We start from the raw sequence: 25,069 nt of genomic DNA, 5'->3' as shown, positions 1-25,069 counted from the left end.
TTTGGCTTGCCTGACCTCATTCAGTCCTCGTGAGGGCCATGGCTTGGCCACAGCAGTAGCACACATTTCCAAAGTTCCTAGTAATTTGTCTTCATTTGTTAAAGACTGTCCTTCACTTCTTAAAGTAATTACAATTCCTTTGCTTATTTGAGAGCTTTTACTGCTTTCTTACATTAAGGAATGTCAAACTGAACTTTAAATACATGTATTTAAGTTAACTGTAATTAAAACAAGCAAGATGAAAAAAAGGAAAAACCTTTTATAAATTACTGACAGCCTAATTAAAAAAAGTTTTATACTTTAACCAGAATTCGTTTGGCATTTTTAACTAATTTACTTCTGATTAAATGCTTGCATAACAATCAAAGGATAAAGTCTAAACATAAGTGATTATAAACATTTGTTATTTATGAAGTTTAAATTATTAAAATGAAAAACATGGAATCAAGTAGGAGGCAGGAATATGGAAACCTTTCATCAGCAGTAAACACAAGAAGAGAACCTATCAAAACATCAATTACAGCATTACTGAAGCTTTATAGAGACAGAATCAGCAGTCAGAGCTAAAAACTCACCACTTCTATCAGCTGCTCCTCCTCTCATGATGCGGGCTATTACGATGGCCCCTGTGCTTTCATCTCTTTTGATGGTGGCCCCCTGTTCCAACACAAAAACACACATACTTCAGTAAACCTTATACATAAAATGTCAGAATCAAAAAAGCAAATAATTATCTGCAGTGTTATCGGCATGTGTGTGGTGTGTTGATAGCACAGATGCGAATAGCTCAGATATGCATGGCAGTAAGAGAATGAAATGGTTTTACAGTCAGATATGCAACAATTTGCCAACAATATGCCACTTCTGTGCCACTGTAACTTTAAATTCAAGCATACTTTCATACCCAGCAACACCGACATAACAAGACATCTACAGCTGAAGCAACTAGAAATGCACAATGATACTGGAATCCTATTGGTAACAGAAAAAAAAAAAGAAAAGCAAAAATGTGTTTGTATCAAAAACACTGATCAAGTGCATGTTTCCTTGCAATAAATGTGCAAGTAGTCCTGTTTGATTAGATTTAGCTCTGTGTCAATACATTGTGAAAACATCTAAGTATTGTGATGTAATATTTTCCCATATCAGCCATCCCTAGCAGAAAGTTTAGATGCTGCTCATTTTTAAAAATTGTTTACTTATCAAAAGACATGCAAATTAAAAATATCACATAGTGGCATTGCCCCACAACTGTCATGTTGGTGCATTTTTAAAAAGAACAGTGATCTGTTGTTTACCTTGGTCACCTATATAGCTTGCTATTTATTAGCTTTCTATTTTAAGCCTATTTTTAATGCATTCATCATGTGTCCAAAAGCATCCGGATACCCCCACTAATTAGTGAACTTAGCTACATTAAGGTGTATCCATTGCTGGCACAGGTGTTCAACTGTGGACAATCAGCTTGTACAATCTCCTTAGAAAAACACTGAACAGAATGAGATGTTCTGGAGCAGCTGCCTAAGGTCATCATGCCCACTGCCAAAAACTGGCTGGAGGGGTACATATTTCCCCATTATTGGGTGTGGAGCAGCAGAACCACATTCTCTGGAGTGATGGAGCACCACTGAGCATCTTTGGGATAAGCTGGATTGTGATCTAATCAGAACTAATTGTCCAACGTCAGTGACTGACCTCACTAATGCTGTAGCTGAATGCAATCAAATCCTCACAATGTTCCAACATCTAGCATGAAGCTTTCCCAGAAGAGCAGAGGAAAAGGGGGACAAACTTCCTATTAATATCCTCGATTTCAGAAGTGATGTTGGATGAGTAGGTGTCTACAACCTTTGACACAAAGCTGAGTGAGTGTGAGTGACTCGGTCAGAGAGCATGAGTAGAAAGCTACTGCAGACAGAATCAATCGATACAAACCTCTAATGCTCTGCACATCTGGTGCTCTGAACTGCACACACAGACACATATGCACAAACACACACACACACAGTTTCTGTACTGCTTCAATGCCCATTAGCCAGCTGACATCACTGTTATGGTGAACTGTTAACCTCTAATGATTTTGTAATGTCATTATTATGAGGATAAGTGCATTTCCTCAAGGTCTCTCGCTGAGGAGTTAAATGCTGCCTCTCTGATCGAAAGCGCAGCCTCTTGACGCTCCACACAACTGAAGTCTTTGAATATTTCCTCCTAATCAAATAAATGGAGCAATTAGGTGACCTGAGGGCTGTGCTACGAGGCAGATGACTGGCTGGTAGCCTCAGGAGGTGACAGACTGTCAGCCAGCGTCAGTGAGGTCATCACTACAGAGAAAATGAGGAAACACAGCCCTACTGAGAGAGAGAGAGAGAGAGATAGCAAGTGATAAGAGGTAGAGAGTGAGAAAGAGACACATACACAGAAAGAGAGAGAGGGAGAGAGGGAGAGGGGAGAGAGAGAGAGAGAGAGAGAGAGAGATGAAAAAAAACAGAGTGAGAGACAGACAGAAAGACAGATAGTGAGAAAAAGAGAGTGAGAGATAGTGAGTGAGAGAGATACAGAGAGAGAGAGCGAGAACTGATAGAGATAGAGAGACAGGAAGGGAGAGAGAGACAGAGAGAGAAAAAGGGAAGTAATAAAAGAGACAGAGGACAGAGAGACAGACAGAGAAAGGAAGAGAGACAGTAAGAAAGAAAGATAGTGAGTGAGACTGAGAGAAATAGGAGAGAACGTGAGAAGTGATAAAAAGACAAAGTGAGAGAGAAAGACAGAAAGAGAAGTGATGAAAAGAGGTAGAGACAGACAGAGGTAGGAGAGCAAGAGAGAAGTGATAAAAAGACAGACGGAGATGGACAGTCTGAGAGATACAGAGGGGGAGAGAGAGAGAGAGAGAGAGAGAGAGAGAGAGAGGAGAGAGATAAAAGAGTAAGAAGTGATAAGATATAGAGACAGAATGCGAGAAAAAGAAAAAGTGTGAAAGAGAGAGAAGAACAGAGGGAAAAGGGAAACAGAGACAGAGAACAAGAGAAATATGTACTCTGGCTTTGTTTTATTGTTGGAAGTTAAGGGTAAAAATTTATGTTCTTTGTTGTTGCCGATTCAGACACCGAGAGCATCCCTTTTAAAATAGTGTGAGATACTTTATTCTAATCTGAATGTATTGTTTGTTAATTGTCATTTTGGCTTTGCAATAGTGATTCTCACAGAGGGCTGCAATATGCAAATGAGTCTCTTATCAATCACAACAGTTGTCTACTGTCTGACCAATCAAAGACATTCCTTGATGAGAGTTCTGTGTGTGTTTGACAAATGAAGACATCCACACGATTCAATAAATGCTAATAATTCTGGTTGAAATGATGCAGGACAATCTTTCACTGTGTTACGCTAAAAAAGGGCACATTATTGCTTTTTTAATGTACTGCAACTGCAAAACGTTTTAACAGAGTCACAATCTGACATTTAGTCCATGTTGTGCAGCCTAAATTACCAATATCCATCTAAACATCACAGAGTTTGCTCCCTATGCCATTTCAGTTAGTGCTGTTCAGCAGGACAGAGTGCTTCCTCCTGGCCTTTTGTGCCCTTACTTTGCCCTTCAGATCCAGTGAGCCAAAGCCTCTAATGGCCTCCATCACTCTACTATACTAACATACAAACACCAGGGCAAAAAGTCAAATAAACAGTGCTCAACACAGCCTCCCTCAAACTCAAACAAACACATCAGACATGCTGAGGAAGCAGGACAAATAAGCCTCAGTAAAAGTGTCCCTCAAACACCAACACCGACACCTGCTAATGTCATTAGTGTTACAGAGGGGGCCCACTGCTGACGAATGGAAGCAACCTTTACAGAACAGTGGCAAACACTATTTCTAACATCTGAATGAGAAATTAGGTGTGTTATAAGCATGTTATTAGTTAACAGAGATAATTACTTTTTATGAATGTGAAAACTCACACTGTTGGGGTTGATAAGATTTTTGTCATGTTAGCATGATGGTAAATTCATGGTTGCCAACCTGCTTAGTCTCGATTAGCTATAACAACACAATCCAGCTCAGTAGTTTAGCATTTTAAACTGGAAAGGCAATTTAGTGCATCAAATCTAAACCAAACATGCATTTTCTCATTTGGTTAAATGGAATTTTTGCCAACATCTGTAAAATTTGTCCAAAGTTGATTTAAAAAAAGTAGCTTCTGGGTGGAGCAATGGGGAGATCAATCAAAAGATGATGTGAATGACAATGAGTTTGTTTACCTGCAACAATTCAATCATAATCAGATTTCTGCAGTTACTTGATTATTCAAATGGTCATGTACACAGCATACTCCAATCCAAAAATCCGATTAAGAAATCCTATAAAGAGAGCTGGATTTTAGCTCAATAAACAGATTTCTCAGCGCATATAAGCTCTTACTCTGATTTCTTTCGGATTTCTCAGTCTGTGCATGTGCGAAACAGATGGAAGAAATAAGCAGTGTTGCCGCGAGATGGCAGCAAAATACTTTTGGAGCGACAATGAAACAAACATCCTTGACGAAATGAAGGATTTAAATAATCTTCATCTTCTAGATGCTGTACGTTCATATTTTCAGGTAAAGTGGTGTGATTTATTTTTTTTTTAAAGCTGTGGCATGAAGTTAGAGTTTATGTTACATTTACGTCATGTCTTATTCTGTGAGTTTATTGGCTGATTGCAAAGCAGAAATCCGATTACTGCCTGACTAATGTAGACCTGGAGTTTTCCCACTATCTGACTGCTGAATATAAACGCGTTGATTGGATTACTGAGAAAATCTCATTTTCTGCCGTTATCGGATTATTAAGTGCATGTAAACACAAGAAGGAGGAGGAGGAGGAGGAGGAGGAGAAGGAGAAGAAGAAATAATGACCAGAAACTGCCATTGTAGGCCTGAACCACACTCAGTAGCACTACAGAAAGCAGAAACATTACAGAACATAGCAGACAGAGGTACATCAGGCTGGACGTGAGCTCATATGCTCTGAGTAGTGAGTCTGCTCTGTAAAAGCTCTATGTTAATGCCGCCCCACATAACAGTATGTTGAAATTGCCCAAGGTCAAGTTGTGCTGTCTGTTCCACAGCATAGGGCAAAGTGAGTGACATCATGCAGAGCAGTAGGCTGAGGTGTGTGTGTGTGTGTGTGTGTGTGTGTGTGTGTGTGTGTGTGTGTGTGTGTGTGTGGGTGTTTGGGGTGGGGGGGGCAGAATAGGGTTCAACTGCCTGCTTTGCTCCAAACTGCCCCAGACATGATGGATGGCCTCCAATCACAGGCACTGATGAGGAGGCTACGCTACACTACGCTGGGCTAACTAACCAAACCATTTAACCATCAAAAGCTCAATCTTTCGTGCACATACACCCACCCCTGCATGCCTACACACACACACACACACACGCACACACGCACACACACACACACACGCACACACGCACACACACACACACGATTACCTCCTTGGTATTATGACCAATTTTGGTCACACTACAGCTGCTGTTAACTATTTATTTATCCAAACTTTTAATATTATGACTTCTCAGAGAAAGCTTATTGAGACAATTAAGATTAAAACCTTCAGTTAAAGTTTGAAGGTTTAGGTTATATTTTACGAGTTTTTATATATTTATACACATACATATTAAAAAAAAAGCTAGGGGTGGGTGATATGACGACGATAACGATCACAATTATGTCATGTTAAGCTTTACTGAGCATATCATGACTATAGTAAAAGTTCTTTCGATTTGGCACATTTGTTATAAGAGCTCTATAAATAATAAAGAGCGTACATTTATACAGTACTATGCAAAATTCAGGGATGCCCTTCATTTAGTTTCAACAAAATGGTCAAGAAGTTCAACTTATTCATTTTTCAGAAGATATTTCTGACGACATTAGATAAAATAATGTAATCCACTTCCATTAGGAAAGTCGAAATAAGAGACAAAACATGAGCTTCCAAAATTGGAGATCAAAAAATGACAAAGAAATAGACAGGAAAATGGGACTCTTGACAACCATACAGGACCTGGTACACCACCATAATTCTTCCACTGTATAATGACCCAACTAATAACTCAACACTATGGGCCTGAAATGATGTGTAGTTGTCAAAAAGTCATTCAGAGAATGGAGTCTAGACCTCAATATCACTGAAAGTGTGAGAAAAAGTAACCAACTTTAAGACTGAACTTCAGAGGTGTGGAAAAATATTCCTGCAGATTTCTTTGAAAACTGAAAGCAAGTCTCCTGAAAAGAATGAAAGCTGTAATAAAGGCAAAGAGTGGACACACTAAATCCTAACAGTGTGATATTATGTGTAGTTGTTGAGGCTTTTATGTAATTGTCTGTTAACCCCTTAAAAGGCCAGGACCCACAGGTAGGTCCAAAGCTTTACTACACACCTCTATAATCTAAGAATAACTCCATGTAGTCCATGTTGTTGCTCAATAATAAGCATTAGTATGTAATAAGCCTGGGATTTTAAGGGGTTAAATATATGTTCATGCAGTTTTCCTGACACTAAGTAAGTGAATATCTTTACAGTTGTTTTGTACATTGTAGACGTTCTAACTGGAAAATACATACATGAAAAGTGGTCACTGACTTTTGTACAGTACTGTACAGAAAGACAGAGAGAGACAAAGAGACAAAAAAGAAAGAAGGACAGAGAAAGAGAAAAAGCGCAGTAACAGAGAGGGAGCTGGAGAGAGAGGGGAAAATGAGGTGGAATCAGAGGCCATGGCGGCCCAAATTACTCATCAGTAAGGCAATCCTCGGCAGTCAGTTGCCGTGGTGATCAGGTCCATATGCGCACACTCCGACACATAAATGCTTATGACTGTTATTTTAAGGACGGCCAAAAGTGGAGCGCTTAATCTGTACGGAGCTCAGAGAGATGGGGGAGCGTGAGCAGCTCTATCAGTCAGCCCTGCTCTCCTCATCCACACACACACACACACACACACACACACACACACACACACACACACACACACACACCAAAAACAAGCACACTTCAAATGGCTACCTGAAGATAAATCACCAGCACACCATAAACTCATATATAGAGAATGGGAGGACAGGTTGAGGGTGTATGTGAAGTGAGTGTGTCTGTGTAGAGGGCATTTCAAAATACACTCTGCTATTAATCCACACCAACTACTCAGTTTCTGATTAAGCATATTATTTTGACCTGCATCTTTCATTCGGTTTGTGTCCATTCAGTTTAAGGGTTTATTTTATTTACATATTTAAATTGTGCTACTGTAACTTTAACAAGGTTTTCCAGTATTTTATCAGGTAAAATCATATTTGATTAAACTAAATAAATTATTTGATTAAAAAAGAAAAAAAAATCTGATTTTGGCTACTGTTGAAATACATTACAACAAACCTGGTTCAACATTATGGAAAACAGTAATTTTAATCTTCTGAATTGCACTGTAATGTAAAACGTAATCTCTTTCAATCCTTTTAAAATCATTTTCCTTGCATGTTTAAGTTGTGTCAAGTTAACGTATGTAGGATGATTTTCCTGAGGCCTAAATGATCAAATTAAATCGAAACAAGTACTACTTTTTAAACAAATCATTTTATGTCAAAATTAAACAACTATATTTATTAATAATGATGAATAAAACCGTTATCACACCCAAAATATACAGTGGTGTGCATGTTCAGCTATTATAGCCAACATCTAATGTAGGGGTGGGTGAAACAGCAAAAAAAAAAATATATCACGATACTTCAAGGCATTTTCACGATACACATTATGCATCACAATATTTATCTAACAAGATGGAACAGACAAAATGGAACCTGTAGTGCCACATATAAAACACCATAATAATAATAATATTAATAATAATAATAATAATAATAATAAAATTATAAAAACTTACAACTACAATTGATGTTTATTCAATATTTTACAAACTGCTGCACTAAATCCAATTAAACATGCCTAATTATTTTCATTTTGTAATAAAACACACAGATTGTCAGTGATCTTTAAGTACTGAAGATATCCACAATATGCTCAGAACAGCATTTTGTGACATTACCTATCAAAACAACCTTAAAATATTGTCATATTTTCAGCCTTAATAAAATGTTTAGGTAAGACGCATCAAAACTGCAATATTAGTTTTAATAATTAGTTTTTTTATCTGCCCACTATGCAATGTGTGAGTTCAGCTTCATATAGACTCGCACATAAAATCAAGGGCAGGCCCAGCCTGCCACACAGATGGGCCTTAACCTCATGTGTAGGTTGATTCACAATGACCTCTAAATGACCTGCTCCAAAACAGTTGGTCCATTTGTAATACTAAATTATGGTTCATAGTAACTGATAATACCAACACACATAGACTTTTGCTTTAACACTTGTCTGATGACTCCATTATCAACAGGTATTATGTTAAAAAAAAAAAGAAAATTGCATCTCATTACATGAATAATGGTTGAAGAATTCCTGCTGAAGGGCTGAGACGTGGAATGAGCCTTAAACAGATGGGAATAAATGGGAATGAATGGAAGTAAATGGGAATAAGGGGGAAAGGGAAGTGGAGGCCTGGGATAAAACGCTCAATTTCATCTTTCATGTCTCCTGCAGTACAGCCTATAAGGCTAGACATCCTCATTATGCACTCACTGTGAAAACATACTTAACAGGGTTCCCTCAGAGCCACAGACAGGTATGTGAAAGTGTGTGTGTGTGTGTGTGTGTGTGTGTCTTTTCAGCTTTAAATTGCACCGTAACATGTAACTGAACTGCATGCTAGTTTGTGCATGTGTCTACAGATTTATTCCATCAGCTTTTGTGTTTAGTGTGCGTGTGTAGGCATAAATTCTGAGTGGTTTCACAGGGTGGCTCTGCTGCACTGTTCTCAGTGTTTATTAATCTGTTTTCATTGTAATTTTCTCACCAAGAAAACAACATTTTGAGATGTCAGCTCCTATTTCTGTAACTACACCAGGAAATGCCTTCTCAGGACAACCACAGGCTTCACTAACTTGACTACACAAAGACTTCAGTGTATGTCTGTGTATATCTGTGCAAGTGTGTGCCCTCACACACCTCCCGAAACTGCCTGTAACATTATACTGGAGAATGCGGAAGCACAGAAACATGGATAGCTGGGAATATGGCAGGTCAAGCTAGGCAGAGGAAGGAACAGAGCATTAAAAAATCTCTGAGTGGGATAGGACAAAACATCAGCCCATTCACTTAAAAAACAAAACAGTCAGTATGCTCAGCATTTCCTTCTGCCCATGTAAAGAAACCAATAATGCCAATAGTAGTAGAGATGGGACACTTACCAGTTTAAATGATGTGCTGCAGTATAAAACCCAATGATAATCATAATATTTCATGATCTTTAAACAAAGTTCTGTTCTGAAAGTAATAATAATAATAAATACTAAACCATAATTCTAATGGAGTATAAAGAACCTCTCTGCTTGATCAGGACTGTTTGCCACGGCCACAACAAGCCCCAGAGCAGCAGGTAGTTCCATATTTTAAAACTTTTATTTTCTGGCCGTGAATTTAAAAATACTAGTTAGCTAGGGAGACACTGACTTGTGTAGAGAGAGGCCGTGGCAAAGTGTCGCTGATTTGTGTGGGGAGAGGTCATGACAAGGGGTCACTGACAGAAAAAAAGCAAGGGGTCACTGACAAAAAAAAAATTAAATACTATTCATTTGAGCACATTCTTCAATTGATGCATTTTGCATTGACTTAGCTAAAATCTGAACAGTAAACAGTAGCATACTCGTTTAAACTGCTTTTAATATATTTAATATCTCTGGTGAAATTTCAATGTGTATTGATGTTTTTTAAACATTTTAGGATATTTGAACAATACTGAAACAGATCATTCTGGTAATTAATATCTTGAATGGAAATTTCCATAACACCCATGCCCTACTATCCAATTTTTTATCCTTCTACAACAGCAGTGTTATCCACCAGTGTGGAACAGCTGGGCAGTTCAGAATTGGCTACAACAAAATGGGGAGTTGAAAATAAATCTGAAGATAAATAAATTAGAAGTGTAGGATAGTTATAAATTAGAAGTAGCTTCTAGATATGGAGGGCGGGGTGCTCTCTAACCCTTGTGCAAACCAGAGGCTCTGGACCCCACACCCAAACTGTTAAGCTAATGATGTATCCACACTGAGTGCACGGCTCTATCTCCAAAAACACTAACATGTGTGCTGCTGTCTCTCACCCTAATCTAATTTGTGCCTCCATTCATTTCAGAAAATAACATTACCTTCACAGCTTACACATACAGATGAACAATCTATTCCATTCCCTTTAAACAAATAGATGATACAAATGGAAAAAATGCCCAGTCTGAAGATCTAGATAAAGTTAAGCAGCAAAAGTTCTAATAAAATCAAACAATTTCATTAGGTTTCTTTTGATTGTTACAAGTTTATCTGCTGATGTGTACAACTGCCAGAAATAAAACCTCTGTACATTAACTTACATTAAAAGTTCAGAACAGTTTTGCCCTCTCCTGTAAAGCTACTATTTTGCAGATACTTGTTTTTCTTTGGACAGTGATGATATAGATCTATTGAACAGAGTGAATAGCACAATGATCCAGGCACATACAACTCCTGTAAGATCCATAACCTAAAGGGAACAGAGCTCTACTAACGTTTGATTTCAGACAAAATGCACTCCATATATAAACATGACTACCCAACTTACTATGTCTTTACCACACTAGTAATCACTTCAGTCAACATACATGAAATATATTACGAGATTCCATCTATTAGCCAAAATATCAACCATTTAAACGTGGCTTTACAAACACAGCCTGTGAAAATAGCACAGAACATGCTTTTACAAAGCCAAGAATCATCAACAACTGGATTCTGAGAGAAAATCAGAACATTGTGAAGTATTATATTTCTGGATGTCTGAAAGTTTACTGGTGGCTTCCAAGGCTCTATATAACAAGTGTCAAAATTCAATAACAACATTCTCCAAGTATATCAGGGCATCATGATATCAGATGATATTTAAGTTTGCATTAGTACAATTTTGTTATACTTTATTCTATGATTCTACAGTGAAACTAGCCATTTTGCTGCCTAACTATGCCCAGTCTGGGAGCAGCATTTTCAGGAGAGCAGCGCTGCATGGAGCAGTGGGGAGTTAGATGCCTTCCCCAAGGGCACAACCAGGTATACCCCATCTGTCCTGGGATTTGTGACCTTCCTACTGATGGCTCATCTCTCCTACCACTAAGCTACTGGTCACTCGGAACACAGGCAAAACAGTAGTTCTGCTGGCAAAAAAATATCTTACAAACCCGATATAACAGCATTACACTTTACGGCTTGACTAGACTGCTTTGTTCCATTCTGCTTCTTATAAAAATACACTACACAGCCTGCATGCAAAAAAAACAAAACAAAACAAAACAAAAAAACAATACAATACTGTTTTGCAACACCTATGTCAAAATACTGGTATATCAACATCATTCAGAACGACTCAACACTCAAATGAGGTAAAATGCTTCATCTTTCACTCAAATTCACAGGTGACAACTGTCACCAACTTTAATATTTTATTATTATGTCATATTATGTCCAACAACTAGAAATTCCACTTTTTCTCTTCCAAAACTGAAACAGATCCAAATCCAATAATGTTTCTTTAAAATACTACAAAAGCTATTAAACCACAACGCTATCTCTACCAACAATCATTGTCTTTCAATTAGAAAAGCAAGATCTCTACATGAGGGATTCACAACATACAAAACCGAGACTAAAAGGCAAATATGTTCAAGTGGCTCTTACATAAAGAAACTCTTTGGCGACACAACCATTACATGTCAGGCTAGCAAGCAGAAGCCATTGATGAGCATTTGGAAACTACTTGCAGAGATGGCACATTTGCAGGATGGCAGAAATCTGAGAAAGGATATTATTGATTACAGCTGGAACCTCCTCACAGACATTGCATCAGGGCTGTGGCACAGTGGGTGGCTCAGACACATAGTGAGACAGTTCTGCACAGTGAAAGCCTGGGCACTTGCTCAAAGCAGCTGCCAGACTGGCATAATGATAAACTGCAACTGAGGGATGTCACATTGATAGTGAAAACAGGCCGTTACAGGCATCAAAACTGCCACTGCCAGCCAATAAGCCAGCCTGTGCAAAAGCTCCAACCTGGCATAAATACTAATGGAGAAAACATACAGTTATGGATCCACACAGGAAAAAATTAAATGAGGAGGGACAAGAAGGGAGCTAGAATTTCTGCAATCTGTTTGCGACTTTCTTAACTGGTTCAGACTATGGAGAAAAGCATTATGGGAGCACAGGTAGGAATAGGGAGGAAAGGAAAAGGAAGAATATGAATCAAGCTGCAGAAGACACAGATTTTCACCTGGCATGTTTTTAAAGAGCAGCACTAAATTAAGACACAAAAACTACTATATGGACTTCTCAATTTAGGGATTAAATATGTCTTGGGTAAGGTCCATTTTAAATGTAGAATATGCACCCAGAAGTCAGTGTGCTCGCCAACAATAAATGCAGCCAAATCTTCTTGCTGGCAAACATCTGCACTGTCTACAATTCTCCTATTAGTCAGTCTGAAAATCTATGTAGGACTCAATATTTCAACTTCAAGCAGTAAACACACGCACACACACATGCGCACACACACACACACACACACACACGCGGTCTTTTACTTCCATCTAGATCCTCAGTAACATTATCCAAAACACCACATTCTTTCAATAAAATCCTTGACTGGGCCCACTTTTGCCGCTGCCCAATGTGTGTGCGTGCACTCTTCCAAACCCAATTATTCTATTCCTGCCATTTTTGCTAATAAATCAGAAGGCTAAGGTTACCAAGGCAAGTGTGCGTATGTGCGTGCGTGTGTATGTTTGGGTCCATCCCTGAAGTCCTGGGACCAGAACCCCCCTCCTTCTCTTCATTACTCTAAAATACCGCGTGATGTCATGGTCTGAAAAATGATAGCAATTAATCAGCGCTACTGAATCCGATCCACCCGACTAATCACAATTACTCAAATGGATGAATCAGTCTCAAAGAGCAAGGCATGCTAACTACAGACCCCTCAGCATCCCAGAACGAAGGGAATGGGGCAAAAGTGAAGGAAAATTATAGTAAGTTAAACTGCACAGACCTGTTGTTATAATGGCCATTTTTGGCCGTCTGAGTCTGATTGTATGAAACTGAGTTAAAGTTCACATCAGATTCAGTTTAGCAAAGTGTAGACTGAAAGGCTGTCGAATTCTAAGCTCATGCTGCTAAGCGTGCAGCTATACGGATGGCTGGAAATGGCTGAGTACCAGACTGTATAGCACCACTGTCCAGAACTGTAAACAAGACCAGACCACTCTGGCTTTCTAATTTGATTCGCAACAGTAAAGCCACAGACTTAGAAGTTGAACTTTGACCATCTCAGCTGAACTGCTGTCCATTCTACATGACAGGCCGCGGTGCAAAAAGTTTAGTGACCATAAAGAAGAAATCTACAAACACACCACAACAACAAAACACCAAGACACTTCATATGAAGTGGGAAAAAAAAAAAAAAGATAATTGCATTTTCCACTATAGTCTAAAAGTCATTATGGTTTGTGTGCACACAAGGTTACATCAGCTTAAGGCTAAAATAGAAAGGAGAGGACATTCCGTAACAAATCTGGACAGGTACCCATTACAGTGAAACATGACTACAAATCCCACAATGCCTGTAGGTGTTCATATTCCCCCCTTTCCTCCTTTAGGTGTGGCCTCCGGCCTGGAGCCAGAGAAAGGTCTGTGTAACCACGGTGACCACGGAGTGAAAATAAAGGCTCCGAGCAGGACAGTTCACACATGAACCAGATCAAAGATGGGCGGGGCCTAAGATGTCCAGAAGAAAAGAGCCGGCTAATAATCACAGAGAAGAGTGATTGACAAGCGTGAAAGCAGGGCAAGAAGAGAGGAAACACACACTACTGCACAGAGAGGTTACAGAGGAACGGCGTGCGTGTGTGTAGGAGAGTGCGTGCATGTGTATGTGCGTGTAGGTTGGTTTGGAATGCTTTAATGTGCGAGGGTGGAGGATGTGTGGTCACTCCGGAAAAGGAGGATGCAAACCAAATGCAAAGTAAGAGCCAGGCAGGGAAAGTAACAATGTTCTGTGACTGAATGTATATGATGACTGTGTGAGGACAAGTGGATATAGGTTGAGAGTATAGTGTGGTTCTTGTGTGTGGCATACATTTAAAGGGGGATTCCAAAACTGTGTTTGATATGAAACTCTCCATTTTAAAGAAAAATTAGTTAGAGAGTAAGAGTTATCACAGTGGCAGTGATAAAAGCCAGATGTCTGTAGTATTTAATGCCATTACAAGCAACCTGAGAGAAAGTTATTACATGAAATCATTAGCAATACACGAACTGACACCTGAGGCATTGTGTTACTATAGTTCTGAGGTACAATTTTGGCCAAAACATATATTTATTCAACACATTCATGGTGGACAGGTAAGTTCAGTGCATTTTAAGGCAAGCAATCCCCAAAGAAAACTTATTTTTTCTGATTTACCATTTAAAATTTTACTATTATTAACATTAAATATAAAAATTCAGTAGACACACAGATTCACTGGTCATTTTGGATGTTGAAATGGCAGGTCACATGGCAAAAATAGACATATTTATGATACATAGCCCTTACTCACCAAATTTGCACATGGTCAAATATAATCATAAAATGAGCACACAAAAAGTTCACCGACAGCGATTAATCAGTTTCATTTTGGTTCATCTGTATCAATACCACCTGTAGCAGCAATAATAAGAACGAAAATAGAGGATGTACTTATTTTACATGCACACTGGTATAAACAATGTCATCTCACATTTTATTCTTTCCTGTCATTGTAATTTTGACACAAGTTTGGTGAGCAGGAGGATCTCAAACTCCACTATAAGCATTACTGGCTCACTACCAAAACATCTGCATGAATTAGGACGAGCTTCATGTAAATGAAACTAAAGTGAGGTGATGGTAGGCTGGTGCTTGATTTCATGCACTGAAACTGATTTATCATTTGTGCTCAAATCTTGTTTTTAATTTGTATGAGTGCTTCACAAATCAGTCTCAGAATGGTTCTGTGGTAGGTATAGTCTATTGGGTAACACCAGACTGGGGTTTGATTCCCTGCCTAGGCACCTTACACTATAGTCCTTGGGCAAGACTCCCAATACTACCAACTTTGCCTACCCCTGTATTTGTAAGTCCCTTTGGATTAGAATGTCTGCCAAAAGCTGGAAACGCAGTTTGAACATCATTAATGGCAGTCAATCCAGTGCTCTTCTTTACGCAGCTTAGGACTTATATTTTTTCAGGATACATTCTCCAGCAAAACTATATTAAATTATATAAAATCAGCTACTTGTTACGACGTAGTTTATGCATTTGCTATACAGTTGTTGTTTACAGGCTCCCAATAACTGGTATAAATCTGTTGTTTTTATGATACATGGCATTATCCAGTGTCCTAGGCGTACTTATGATACCTACGATACACTCAAAAAAAGAGTACTGTGACACAATTTATCATGATAACCATATCATGTTGCCCAATCCCAGCTACATTCATATGACTTGAATCAGCATCACCAATCAGTAAGCGAGAACTGTGGAGGTGCATGTGTATTTGGCTTCACAGGTGTGTGTGTACAGGCAGGGAAAAAAAAGAAAGACCCTCACCAGAGGCTCTTTATTCTTGACGAGTCTGATGATTTTCACTGAGTCTTCATCATCGTCAATGTCGTCTGGCAGAGGAGGAAGCTCAGGCTCGTAACTCTTCTGAGCCACTGTATCATGAACTGACAGCAAACTCTGTGAGGAGAGCAAGAAGAGAATCATAAACACACACACAGACACAACCAGTAGCAACAGAAAGTCATTTATCTGCTTCTAAACGTGTTGGCTAATCAGCTGCGCCTTGATACTCCAAGCATCTGTCTGAGCTCTCTGTGATAAATCACTGTTGCTCTGCGGCCTGCTTCACATTTTTCCCTCCTACTGACAAATAAAGCTCTTTTTAAATGGATTACTCTCACTATTTCATTACAATCCTCTTTGGCAAACCTCTCTGTTGTAATGTTGTGCCAATAAAGTAAAATAAAAATATATATATATAAAAACCTTGACTTTAAATTCCCTTTTTAGAATGGAATATTAAGAGACACCCACAAGAGTTTTCAGAGCAATGACAGGAATATTTGGGCGTATGTTTCCAGGGGTAGCAGTGAATCTCACTGTAGCGCACATCCCAAGCGGAAGACGGACAGAAGTTAATGACCCTTTCGGTCGCCTTCAATATTTCACACGACCCATCCCAGAGAACAGGATGACAAAAAAACAAATGAGCAAGTGAATGAATGGCGACATTTAGAGCTTCATTACTCAGACTCTTTAACGATGCCGTGTGTCAGACGCCGTTGGAAACATTCTCTTTTTCTTTCTCCTCTTTTTCACTTTTTTCCTGTCGTTTCCATGATAAAAACATCTTCCAGTCATGTGCCATAGATAAAAAATGAACGAGGGAGTTAAAAAATGGAGAAGAGACAAGAGAGAGAGTGCAGAAAAAAGTGTCTGTTTTATGACATGGGATCAAGCTCCAGAACAACATTCAAGATGTGGCTAAAGAAGAGCAGATGGGGAGAGAGAAACTGAAAAAAGAGAAAGAGGGGGTGGAGGTAAATTGGAAAGCAGAGCCACGTTCAGCACAAACTGACTGTGCAGAGCGCTAAGACAGAGCTAAATTTCATAGAGTACACTTACTCATCTGGCCTACACTGCGCATGAAATTTCATGTGCTGTATTAATACTATAGACCTCTTTGACATGGTAACGAAATCAGCTGAGAGAACCACTAGTTTGAATTTTCAGGGGTCAATCAATAGAAATTACAACAACCACACTGAACAAAATTTATAGACAAGACTTAAAGCTGGGCCTACATAATTTTTAGCCCAAACTGTAATCTCAAATTGTCCCTGTGAACAATTTACAAATTTATCTGAAAAGATGTTCCAAGTCGAGAGCTCCATTGAAAGCGGGTGACTATGTGGATGATCTGGTAGTGTGAGAAGGGAAGTCAATATTTAGTCCTCCAATCTAGTTCTGAAGTGATCTTCTGATATTTTCAAACATTTGACTCAAAATATTTGCGCTCTTTACAACAAAAACACAAGAAATTGTTTTAAAGACTGAAATTAACCTTGTGACGCTCTCTGTTAGAAATGCACTAGGATTTTAAAAGTCATGTAGTGTACTCCCTGCTTAAAATGAGAATCGCAGGCTCTCATGCACAAACTAGGTCTGAACGAATTGTGACTTTTCTGACCAATATCATGATTGTGACTTAAATTGTGATTACTTTCAACAGACTATGGTCAAAGAGTGTTTTATTTTTGGCCTAAAACGTCAGCAAATCCACTTTTTCTGGCATGAAGCTGAATGTAGTGCACCAGACTGCCAGTTAACTGTGGTTGTAATGTCACAGCACACAGGTGTTTGAATGCTACTTACTGGTCTAACACATCTACAAGCACTTTATTGGGTTAAATGCTTCCACTTAAAACATGTCAGGACAACATTATTGACAAGGTAGGCCATGATGCAAGAGCTGCATTTAAAGGATGGAGCACTTACAATTTACAACCCACAATATGGGTGTTCACATCACACAATATGAGTGTGTGGTATTTGATTTGTTACAGGATTGAATCTGATTCCTTTATTCCATCCAATATCCAATCCAGCATTTTCTGCTGATATCAGCCAGATACCTATACCTGTTATCAGATTGGTGACATCTCTATTTGATCTCCTGTGTTAGACATTTATTAGCTTTCACTGCTCACTGCTTTCAATCTCCAAAATGAAGTACACAAAGCATAACTATAGTAACAGGTATTTCAATGATGCTGCCGTAAAGGATCCATTTCTGTCTGCACATTCCGAAACCACATTGGACAGTTTCACCCTAGAGTCAAAATGTTGCACTGAATCCTGATTCCCCCACACGTGTGATGCAGACATATAGAATCTAAATTAATTATTTGTGTTGTTTCATTTATAAACATATAGCTTTAAGTTAAAAAGTCAAGGTTATTTATGCAGCACTGTAAGAATTCTTTATGTAGCACTGTGTAGGAGTTTCAGAGATGCATGTAAAGACAAGATTTGAGTCACTATTGACTTCTAGGGTTTGTTAGACTCATAGCTCCAGTACTACACTTAAGAAGGTTTGGTTTGGATACCAAACATGTCTTGGCTGATCGACTGCATCTGGAGTAAGTGGAAAATTGTGCAAATTAAATTTTTGCCGAAGTGCTAAATAGTACCCTACACTGAACTTACTGTAAGAGAACAGTAATTTCATTTTCCTTACACAGCTGGTAAGTGTAGCAAAGGGTGAATGTGCTCCTGCTAATGTTCCTGAAAAACAAATTTCATCTTGATTTGATAATGGCTTTCTTCAGTTATACATATCACTGGTTAAACAGACTGGATTCAAAAGTGATTATTATTACTCATATATTATAGAGAACCTGACATGGAAGATATTTAGCCTAACTGGTAGCTTAACACAAACACAGTGAGCTGGATTTCTCCCCAGCACAATAACAGATCTGCTCTCTTAGCAAGTGCAAACACTCAGCAGCAGCAGTACTCGACCATATTACGCTAAGAAGTGAATAAAATATTACAGAACAAATATTATCAAAGCGTCAGGGCATTAACCATCGTCAGCCACATTTTATTTTCCATTATTCTTTCTTGTATTCCCTCTGTTCTGAGGGTGAAGCTGTGTTTTAGGGCTTGATGTGGCACTGTGTTCTGCAGTTTGGAAGTTTTCCTAAAACACGCTGCGGCTGAGGAGGTAGGCACTGCGTTACGCCAACACCAAGCTGCAAGCTGTGAGAAGAAAACACAGTCAGTATAGCTGTGCCCTGTAAGGTTGATCTGTTATCACCTGATGATGGAGAAGAAATTCTAAACAAACCCGTCACACAAAAATACACTCCAATCACCTCCTGCTCTCCGCTCACTCCCCCAGCACCTACTGTCCAGCTCTCTCTACTGCCTCTAGTCTTCCCAACTACTGCAAACTCACAGTAGAAGGCCACAGAACCAAGACCACATCAAGATCACCAGAGTTATATTAAAAAAAGACATTAAAAAACACTTAAGTCAGAGGTTTTTAAAAAGAAGTCCACTCTGTGATGACGGTATAAACTAGAGCTGGATAAAATCATGTCATGATAAGCTTTTTGTGCTCATGTTTGGATATCATGAGCACTTAAAGAACACAGGATTGCATGTTTGATTTAAAATAGGTTTAGACGTAACATTATTGTACTCACTTTTTCGACTGAACTATTTAAAGGGCCTATATATTGGAAAATAAATATAAATATGCTCACTTTAAACCTGCAACATATTCCAAAAAAGTTGGGAGAGGGGCATGTTTACCACTGTGTCACATCACATTTCCTTTCAACCATGTTCAGTAATCGAACTGAGAACCGAATTGATAACTACTGTTATGCAAAAAATTGCATGGAATGACTTATGACATGTAGGTTCCTTTATTTTTCAATTGAGAAGCGTGCAGGGCTTTCACTGCCACTGCAGCAACACTGAAATAAACCTTTGAACTTAAGTCCATTTGCTTCTACCCACAACGGCCTGTAGGCAATTTCCCCCCAAACAAAACCCCCTCGCCTCCCACATCGAAGCACCACCACCGTTTCGTCTCCAAAACAACCCCATCCATCACCAAAGAAAAGAAAAACATTACCATACCCTCTCACTTGCCATACCTGCTCACACACGGTGACCTCTGGATGACTCTTAACGGTCAATCCAAACAGTCCAAACTCATTATGAAGAGTGCAGCTTATGAAAGAGGGTCAAAAGTGGTCAGAATCTTCTCTACTGTGTGTCTGTGTATGTGTGAGGGTTCATTAGTTTTAGTGGGCCTCCTGCAAAAACAGATCATCAAGCTTGTCTAAATAGAGCCCAGGTAGTGTATCTGCCATGCAGCTCTCATTAGGAAAGAGTCTACCATTCAAATATGCTCAGATATTCATTTTTAATTTTGGACAGCCACCTACAGTCATACCCCTCCTGTATATACCACCCTGTATTTACCACTATAAACATGAATTCATTAGGCAGCTTTCCTTGTCACAGATTTAGCTTAGTCCTGTGTCTCAATTCAAGCAACAGGAACTACATATTATGCAGTACCTCTCTAGTATTGTATGTATTATATCTCTAGAGCCTGGGTTTTTGTAGGACAGCATTAAAAAAGAAACTCCTCTAAGTTTTTCTCATTCATTGCTTGGCTCATGACATAAGGTAGATGTTATTGCCATATGAATGTAGTTACAGTTGGATGATATTTTATCATTATTATATTGTATTATATTACAGTATATTACATTATAGAGAATATCATGGGTCCGTCAGTACTTCTGGAACCCTGAACAACTGCAGGTTGTATACAGTAACTGCAGTAACTGCATAACATGACTGGATGCTAGCCTAGCGAGTTGTTTTTTATTTTTTTTTCTTTCTTTTTTGGGACGACTTTCACTGGAGCGTTTCATCCCTCCTAACACTTTCTGCATGCTTCAGTATTAAGAAATATAGTGATACATATAACGAAAATGTTTTCAAATGTCGATGTTGTATGTTTGCCATACCACCCAGCCTTACTCCTGCTTTACACTTACTCTCTGCTTTTCCCTCTGCAAGTTTGGAATTAGGAAGTTGTAATAGGTGCTTTCATCACTGTCAATATTAGTCTACATGAGGGCCTAATATGAGTGAAATGTGTTTTTGCATGTGTGAATCATAAAGGGGCTCCTAGAGGCAGGGTGAGTGTTTAAAAGGCCTTGATTTATGTCTGGCCCGAAGGAATGGACGATTTCAGCCCTAATTGAGAGTGATACAGTTACTATCACACAGAGACACCATTCAGGCCCTCAGCAGCCATCTGCTTGTGCTTTACATAACCCCAAAACACATTTTTATGTAATGCTCTAAAGTGAGTGAGAGGGGCACATAGCAAGAAGGACAGAGAGATGTGGGTCAAGACAGTAATTAAACAGACTGACTTACCTTCACATGGGGTTTTGACAGCAACTTTAGCAGCTCCCTGACCTCAGCACTCAGTGGCTTAGCCTGCAGCTCCTCAGACAACTGAGAGAGAGAGAGAGAGAGAGAGAGAGAGAGAGAGAGAAAGAAAGAAAGAAAGAAAGAAAGAAAGAAAGAAAGAAAGATAGATACAGAGATAGAAACAGATAGAAAAAGACAGACAAAGAAGGAAAAAGAGGGCGAGGGAAAGAAAGAAAGAAAGAAAGAAAGAAAGAAACAGAATAAAAAAAAACAGATAGAAAAAGACAGAAAGAAAAAGAGGGCAAAAGAAAGATAGAAAGAAAGAAAGGAAAAGAGGGCGAAAGAAAGAAAGAGTGACAGAAAGAAAGAAAGAAAGAAAGAAAGACAGAAAAATAGTGAGAAGGAAAGACAAAGGAAAGAAACAGAAACACAGAGTGCAAGAAAGAAAGAAAGAAAGAAAGAAAGAAAGAGAGAGAGAGAGAGAGAGAGAGAGAGAGAGAGAGAGAGAGAGAGAGAGAGAGAGAGAGCGCACAGTTACACTTGTCCATAAAGATCCATACATTATGAAGTATAGGAGTAAAACAGGCCCCCACCGAGTGTAAAGGACTTGAGTGGGTTAGGTGCAGAAGTAAACACTACGGGTGGGAGAGAGGAGGACGCTCACGCTCCTCCACTGCACAAGACAACCTCTTTCTACAACCGATGTGTAACTGATGTGCTGCAGAAGACCTCCTGATGACCATCAGTAGACTTTTCCACTGCTAATAACCAACCCAATGGGAGGTGACAGCGTGGTGAATAATGACCACAGTGACCCACAGAGACATACACAAACATACTCACTCACACTCCCACCTCCCCAACACACACACACACACACACACACACACACACACAATGAATATGGTGATGGGTCAGGGTGAGAGAGGGCTGCAGGTGTGGAAAAAGTCAGCATGTCTGGGGTCACAGGTTTTGATGAACAGCTTTTACAAGGGATTTTTGGGTTCAGGGTCAAAGTCATCATAGAATGGTTCTTTCCAAGCATACATCATGATTACCAAACTGCTCTCACATACACACACACACACACACACACACGCTACACACTTTCTGCAATTCAAAAGAACACATATAAATGGTGCCATTTTACTTCACTGTATTAAATCCTTATTGTGTAACAGCACTCCTACTTCTTGCCTCTGTCGTCCAGAGAAAATCACAAATGTGGATTTTGTTGAATTAAGTAAATCAATTTTGCTGTGACACTAATCAGTTAAAATCTTTCATTAAATTTCATTAAAGAGCAAGCCACTGGACAACTGGCAAAAGCTTCTTTATTTCTTAAAATTAAAAACAAAAGTGTAAAGAGTGACTTTTTGATCTGCTTCTGCCTTTGATCTGTTTGATAAATACACACAGCCCTGTGCAAAAGTCTTGGGCACCTAAGGAACATCGATTTATCTGGACAATAACCTGAAAAAAACTCCATATAGAATTACATGCGAACATGAATGCTGTAAAAATTAACAAGACTTTCTGTTTACATAAAGCAATTGATATATTTTCAGTTAGAACAAAGTTTGGTTCCAGATTTCTGAGTCATTCAGAGTAGTTTGACATGAAACTCTTCTTTACAGTGGGGGGTGATAAAAACCAGGTGTCTGGGTCAGATCTCGCTGCTGTTGGAACAAATCCTTATATCTCCATTTGTGTATTTGAACATAATTTAAAAAAACCTGTTGTCCTTTACATTGTATGTAAATTTTATGATGAATGGACCAAAAGAAATGACCCAAAATTACTTGGAAAAATGTCTGGTTCCATTGACTTACATTAAAAGTAGGGTATGTTTTTTCCTTCTCCTGTAAAGTTACCATTTTGGAACAACCATTTTACTTACGATCCAAAACGAGCAGTGTAGGCACATGCAGGTTCATGAGTTCTACAATGTTGATAATGGTAAAATAGTGACAAATGTGAAAAAAGTAAGTTTTCTTTGAGGACTGTTTTGTTTAACAACACCCTGCATGCACTTCTCCGCTGATTTGAAAAAATGCATTTTAGAGCAAAACCTTCTCAGAACTATCATAAAATTAAAGTCTCAGTCATCAGATGTCTATATAGATGTCTAGGTCCCATCACCATCACTGTGAACAATCCTGACTAAGTTTCTCTAAGGAGCATTTCACACCAAACACTTTGAATAACTTTGTTTGTATCTAAACCATTTAATTATGCAGAAATTTTGAAACATCTATGGAATTCCCCTTTAACTTCCATCACCAGCATGTGATTGATCTTAATGAAGCACTGATTACTCAAACCAGATGCTGGTGGATAACTACAAATAATACTGAGATTCCTTAAAGAGAGGTTTATGAACACTGACATACATAAAATCACTACACTTTGTCAATGTTATTTGTATTTATTGTAATATTAGATACACAGTATTTATTGCAATGCATTTTCCTGAGCAATAATCATTCATTGCTCAGATAAACAGCTTTTTAAATATCATTTTCTCAGGTGACTAAGACTTTTTCCCAGCACTGTACCTTGTCTAAACCAAGGAAAGTCATATTTTCTACTTCTTCACCTGCCCTAACCATAAAAAGGAATGACTGTCACACACCTACTGTGATTCTTTCAGTTCTTACTGTGACAAAATGTTATCAACTGATGGCATTCATCTGCTCATCCGTCCTTCCAACGCGAATAAACCCGGTTCTCATTATGGAATCAATCCAAAAAGCTCAGAGCTGTATATGAGAGGGACTGTGAAGGATGGTGGGTGAGCCAGTGTTATAAGCAGAGATCTGTAAACGTTTCAGTCTCTCTGTAGTTTCATTACTGCCACTGTGTGGCCAAAAGAAGAACTGAGCACTCATTCTGCAACCATGCTGTAATTAGGAAGAGACTGAGGACTGAAGGAGGGCAAAACCGAGAGAGATAAACAGATAGCAAACAGAAGAGGCAGAAATGTGTGTGCTAGAGAGGGTATGAAATGAGCATTAGCGAGGCCCACCTGCAGTGATAGTTCTAGACAGCATCTTGGGCCAGACGGAGGTTAAAACGTCATTTTATGTTAAACTATAAATTAGAGGTCCATTAGTGAAACTTAACACTTAAATGAGCTGCGGCGGCTAACCAGCTACAGCGTTCAAAACACAGCGGAGAGTGACTGGTTCCACACTGGGACGAGCGAAAATGATACTGCTGAAAAAATACAGAGGGTGCTTTAAGTAATTTGGCAGCTTTAGGTATTCACCTCTTTAATGGACTGCACACCCACACACACACAGACACAGTCTCGCAATAGGAGCCACAAAGACACACATGCAGAGATATCAGGTTATCCTTGTGTGGGACCTTTCGGGACACTGAAGGGGAAGTGTAAATCTGAAGGCCGTATTTGAGCCGCGGGTCGACAGAGTTCCGGAACGGAGGCCGCGAGTTACAGAAACACAAGATGGCCGCCTGCCCTGGCTCAGTGGGACGGAAGACAGCAGGAAACTGAAATTCATCAAAGCTAATCGGCTCTCCATGGTTCAGCTCCGGAACTAGCCAGCACTGAGCTCTGAAAAGCGCATGAGATTCGAAGCATGAAGGACGATATTTTTTATGACATTTTTTATTCACATCTAACAAATTGTAGACTAAGTATCTACAGGCTGCTGCCATCTCCATGGAACACCTACAGGACTTGCCCCATAGAAGACCCTGGAATGGTTATATCAGACATGGGCCTGAATCTGTAAGGAAAAGGGACATCTCTCTGAAACTGATGGAAAGTCTTGATTGATTAAAAAAACAAAAAACTA

At 39.1% G+C, this 25,069-nt stretch overlaps 1 protein-coding gene across 4 annotated transcripts in view; it reads right to left on the bottom strand.

Moving 5' to 3' along the window:
* mpp7a (membrane protein, palmitoylated 7a (MAGUK p55 subfamily member 7)) overlaps positions 1-25,069 on the bottom strand; it is a 162,051-nt gene that overhangs the window by 59,674 nt on the left and 77,308 nt on the right. For all 4 annotated transcript variants that reach the window (XM_036572319.1, XM_036572318.1, XM_036572320.1 and 1 more), the window contains 3 exons: positions 21,249-21,329; positions 15,813-15,944; positions 576-657 (listed from right to left, as the gene is read on the bottom strand). In XM_036572319.1, the coding sequence (XP_036428212.1) occupies positions 576-657; positions 15,813-15,944; positions 21,249-21,329 (295 nt within the window). The remainder of the gene's footprint in view (positions 1-575; positions 658-15,812; positions 15,945-21,248; positions 21,330-25,069) is intronic.

This window comes from Colossoma macropomum, unplaced genomic scaffold (assembly GCF_904425465.1).
Source record: "Colossoma macropomum unplaced genomic scaffold, Colossoma_macropomum, whole genome shotgun sequence".
Classification (NCBI taxonomy): domain Eukaryota; kingdom Metazoa; phylum Chordata; class Actinopteri; order Characiformes; family Serrasalmidae; genus Colossoma; species Colossoma macropomum.
This window is presented reverse-complemented; position numbering and strand designations above follow the sequence as displayed.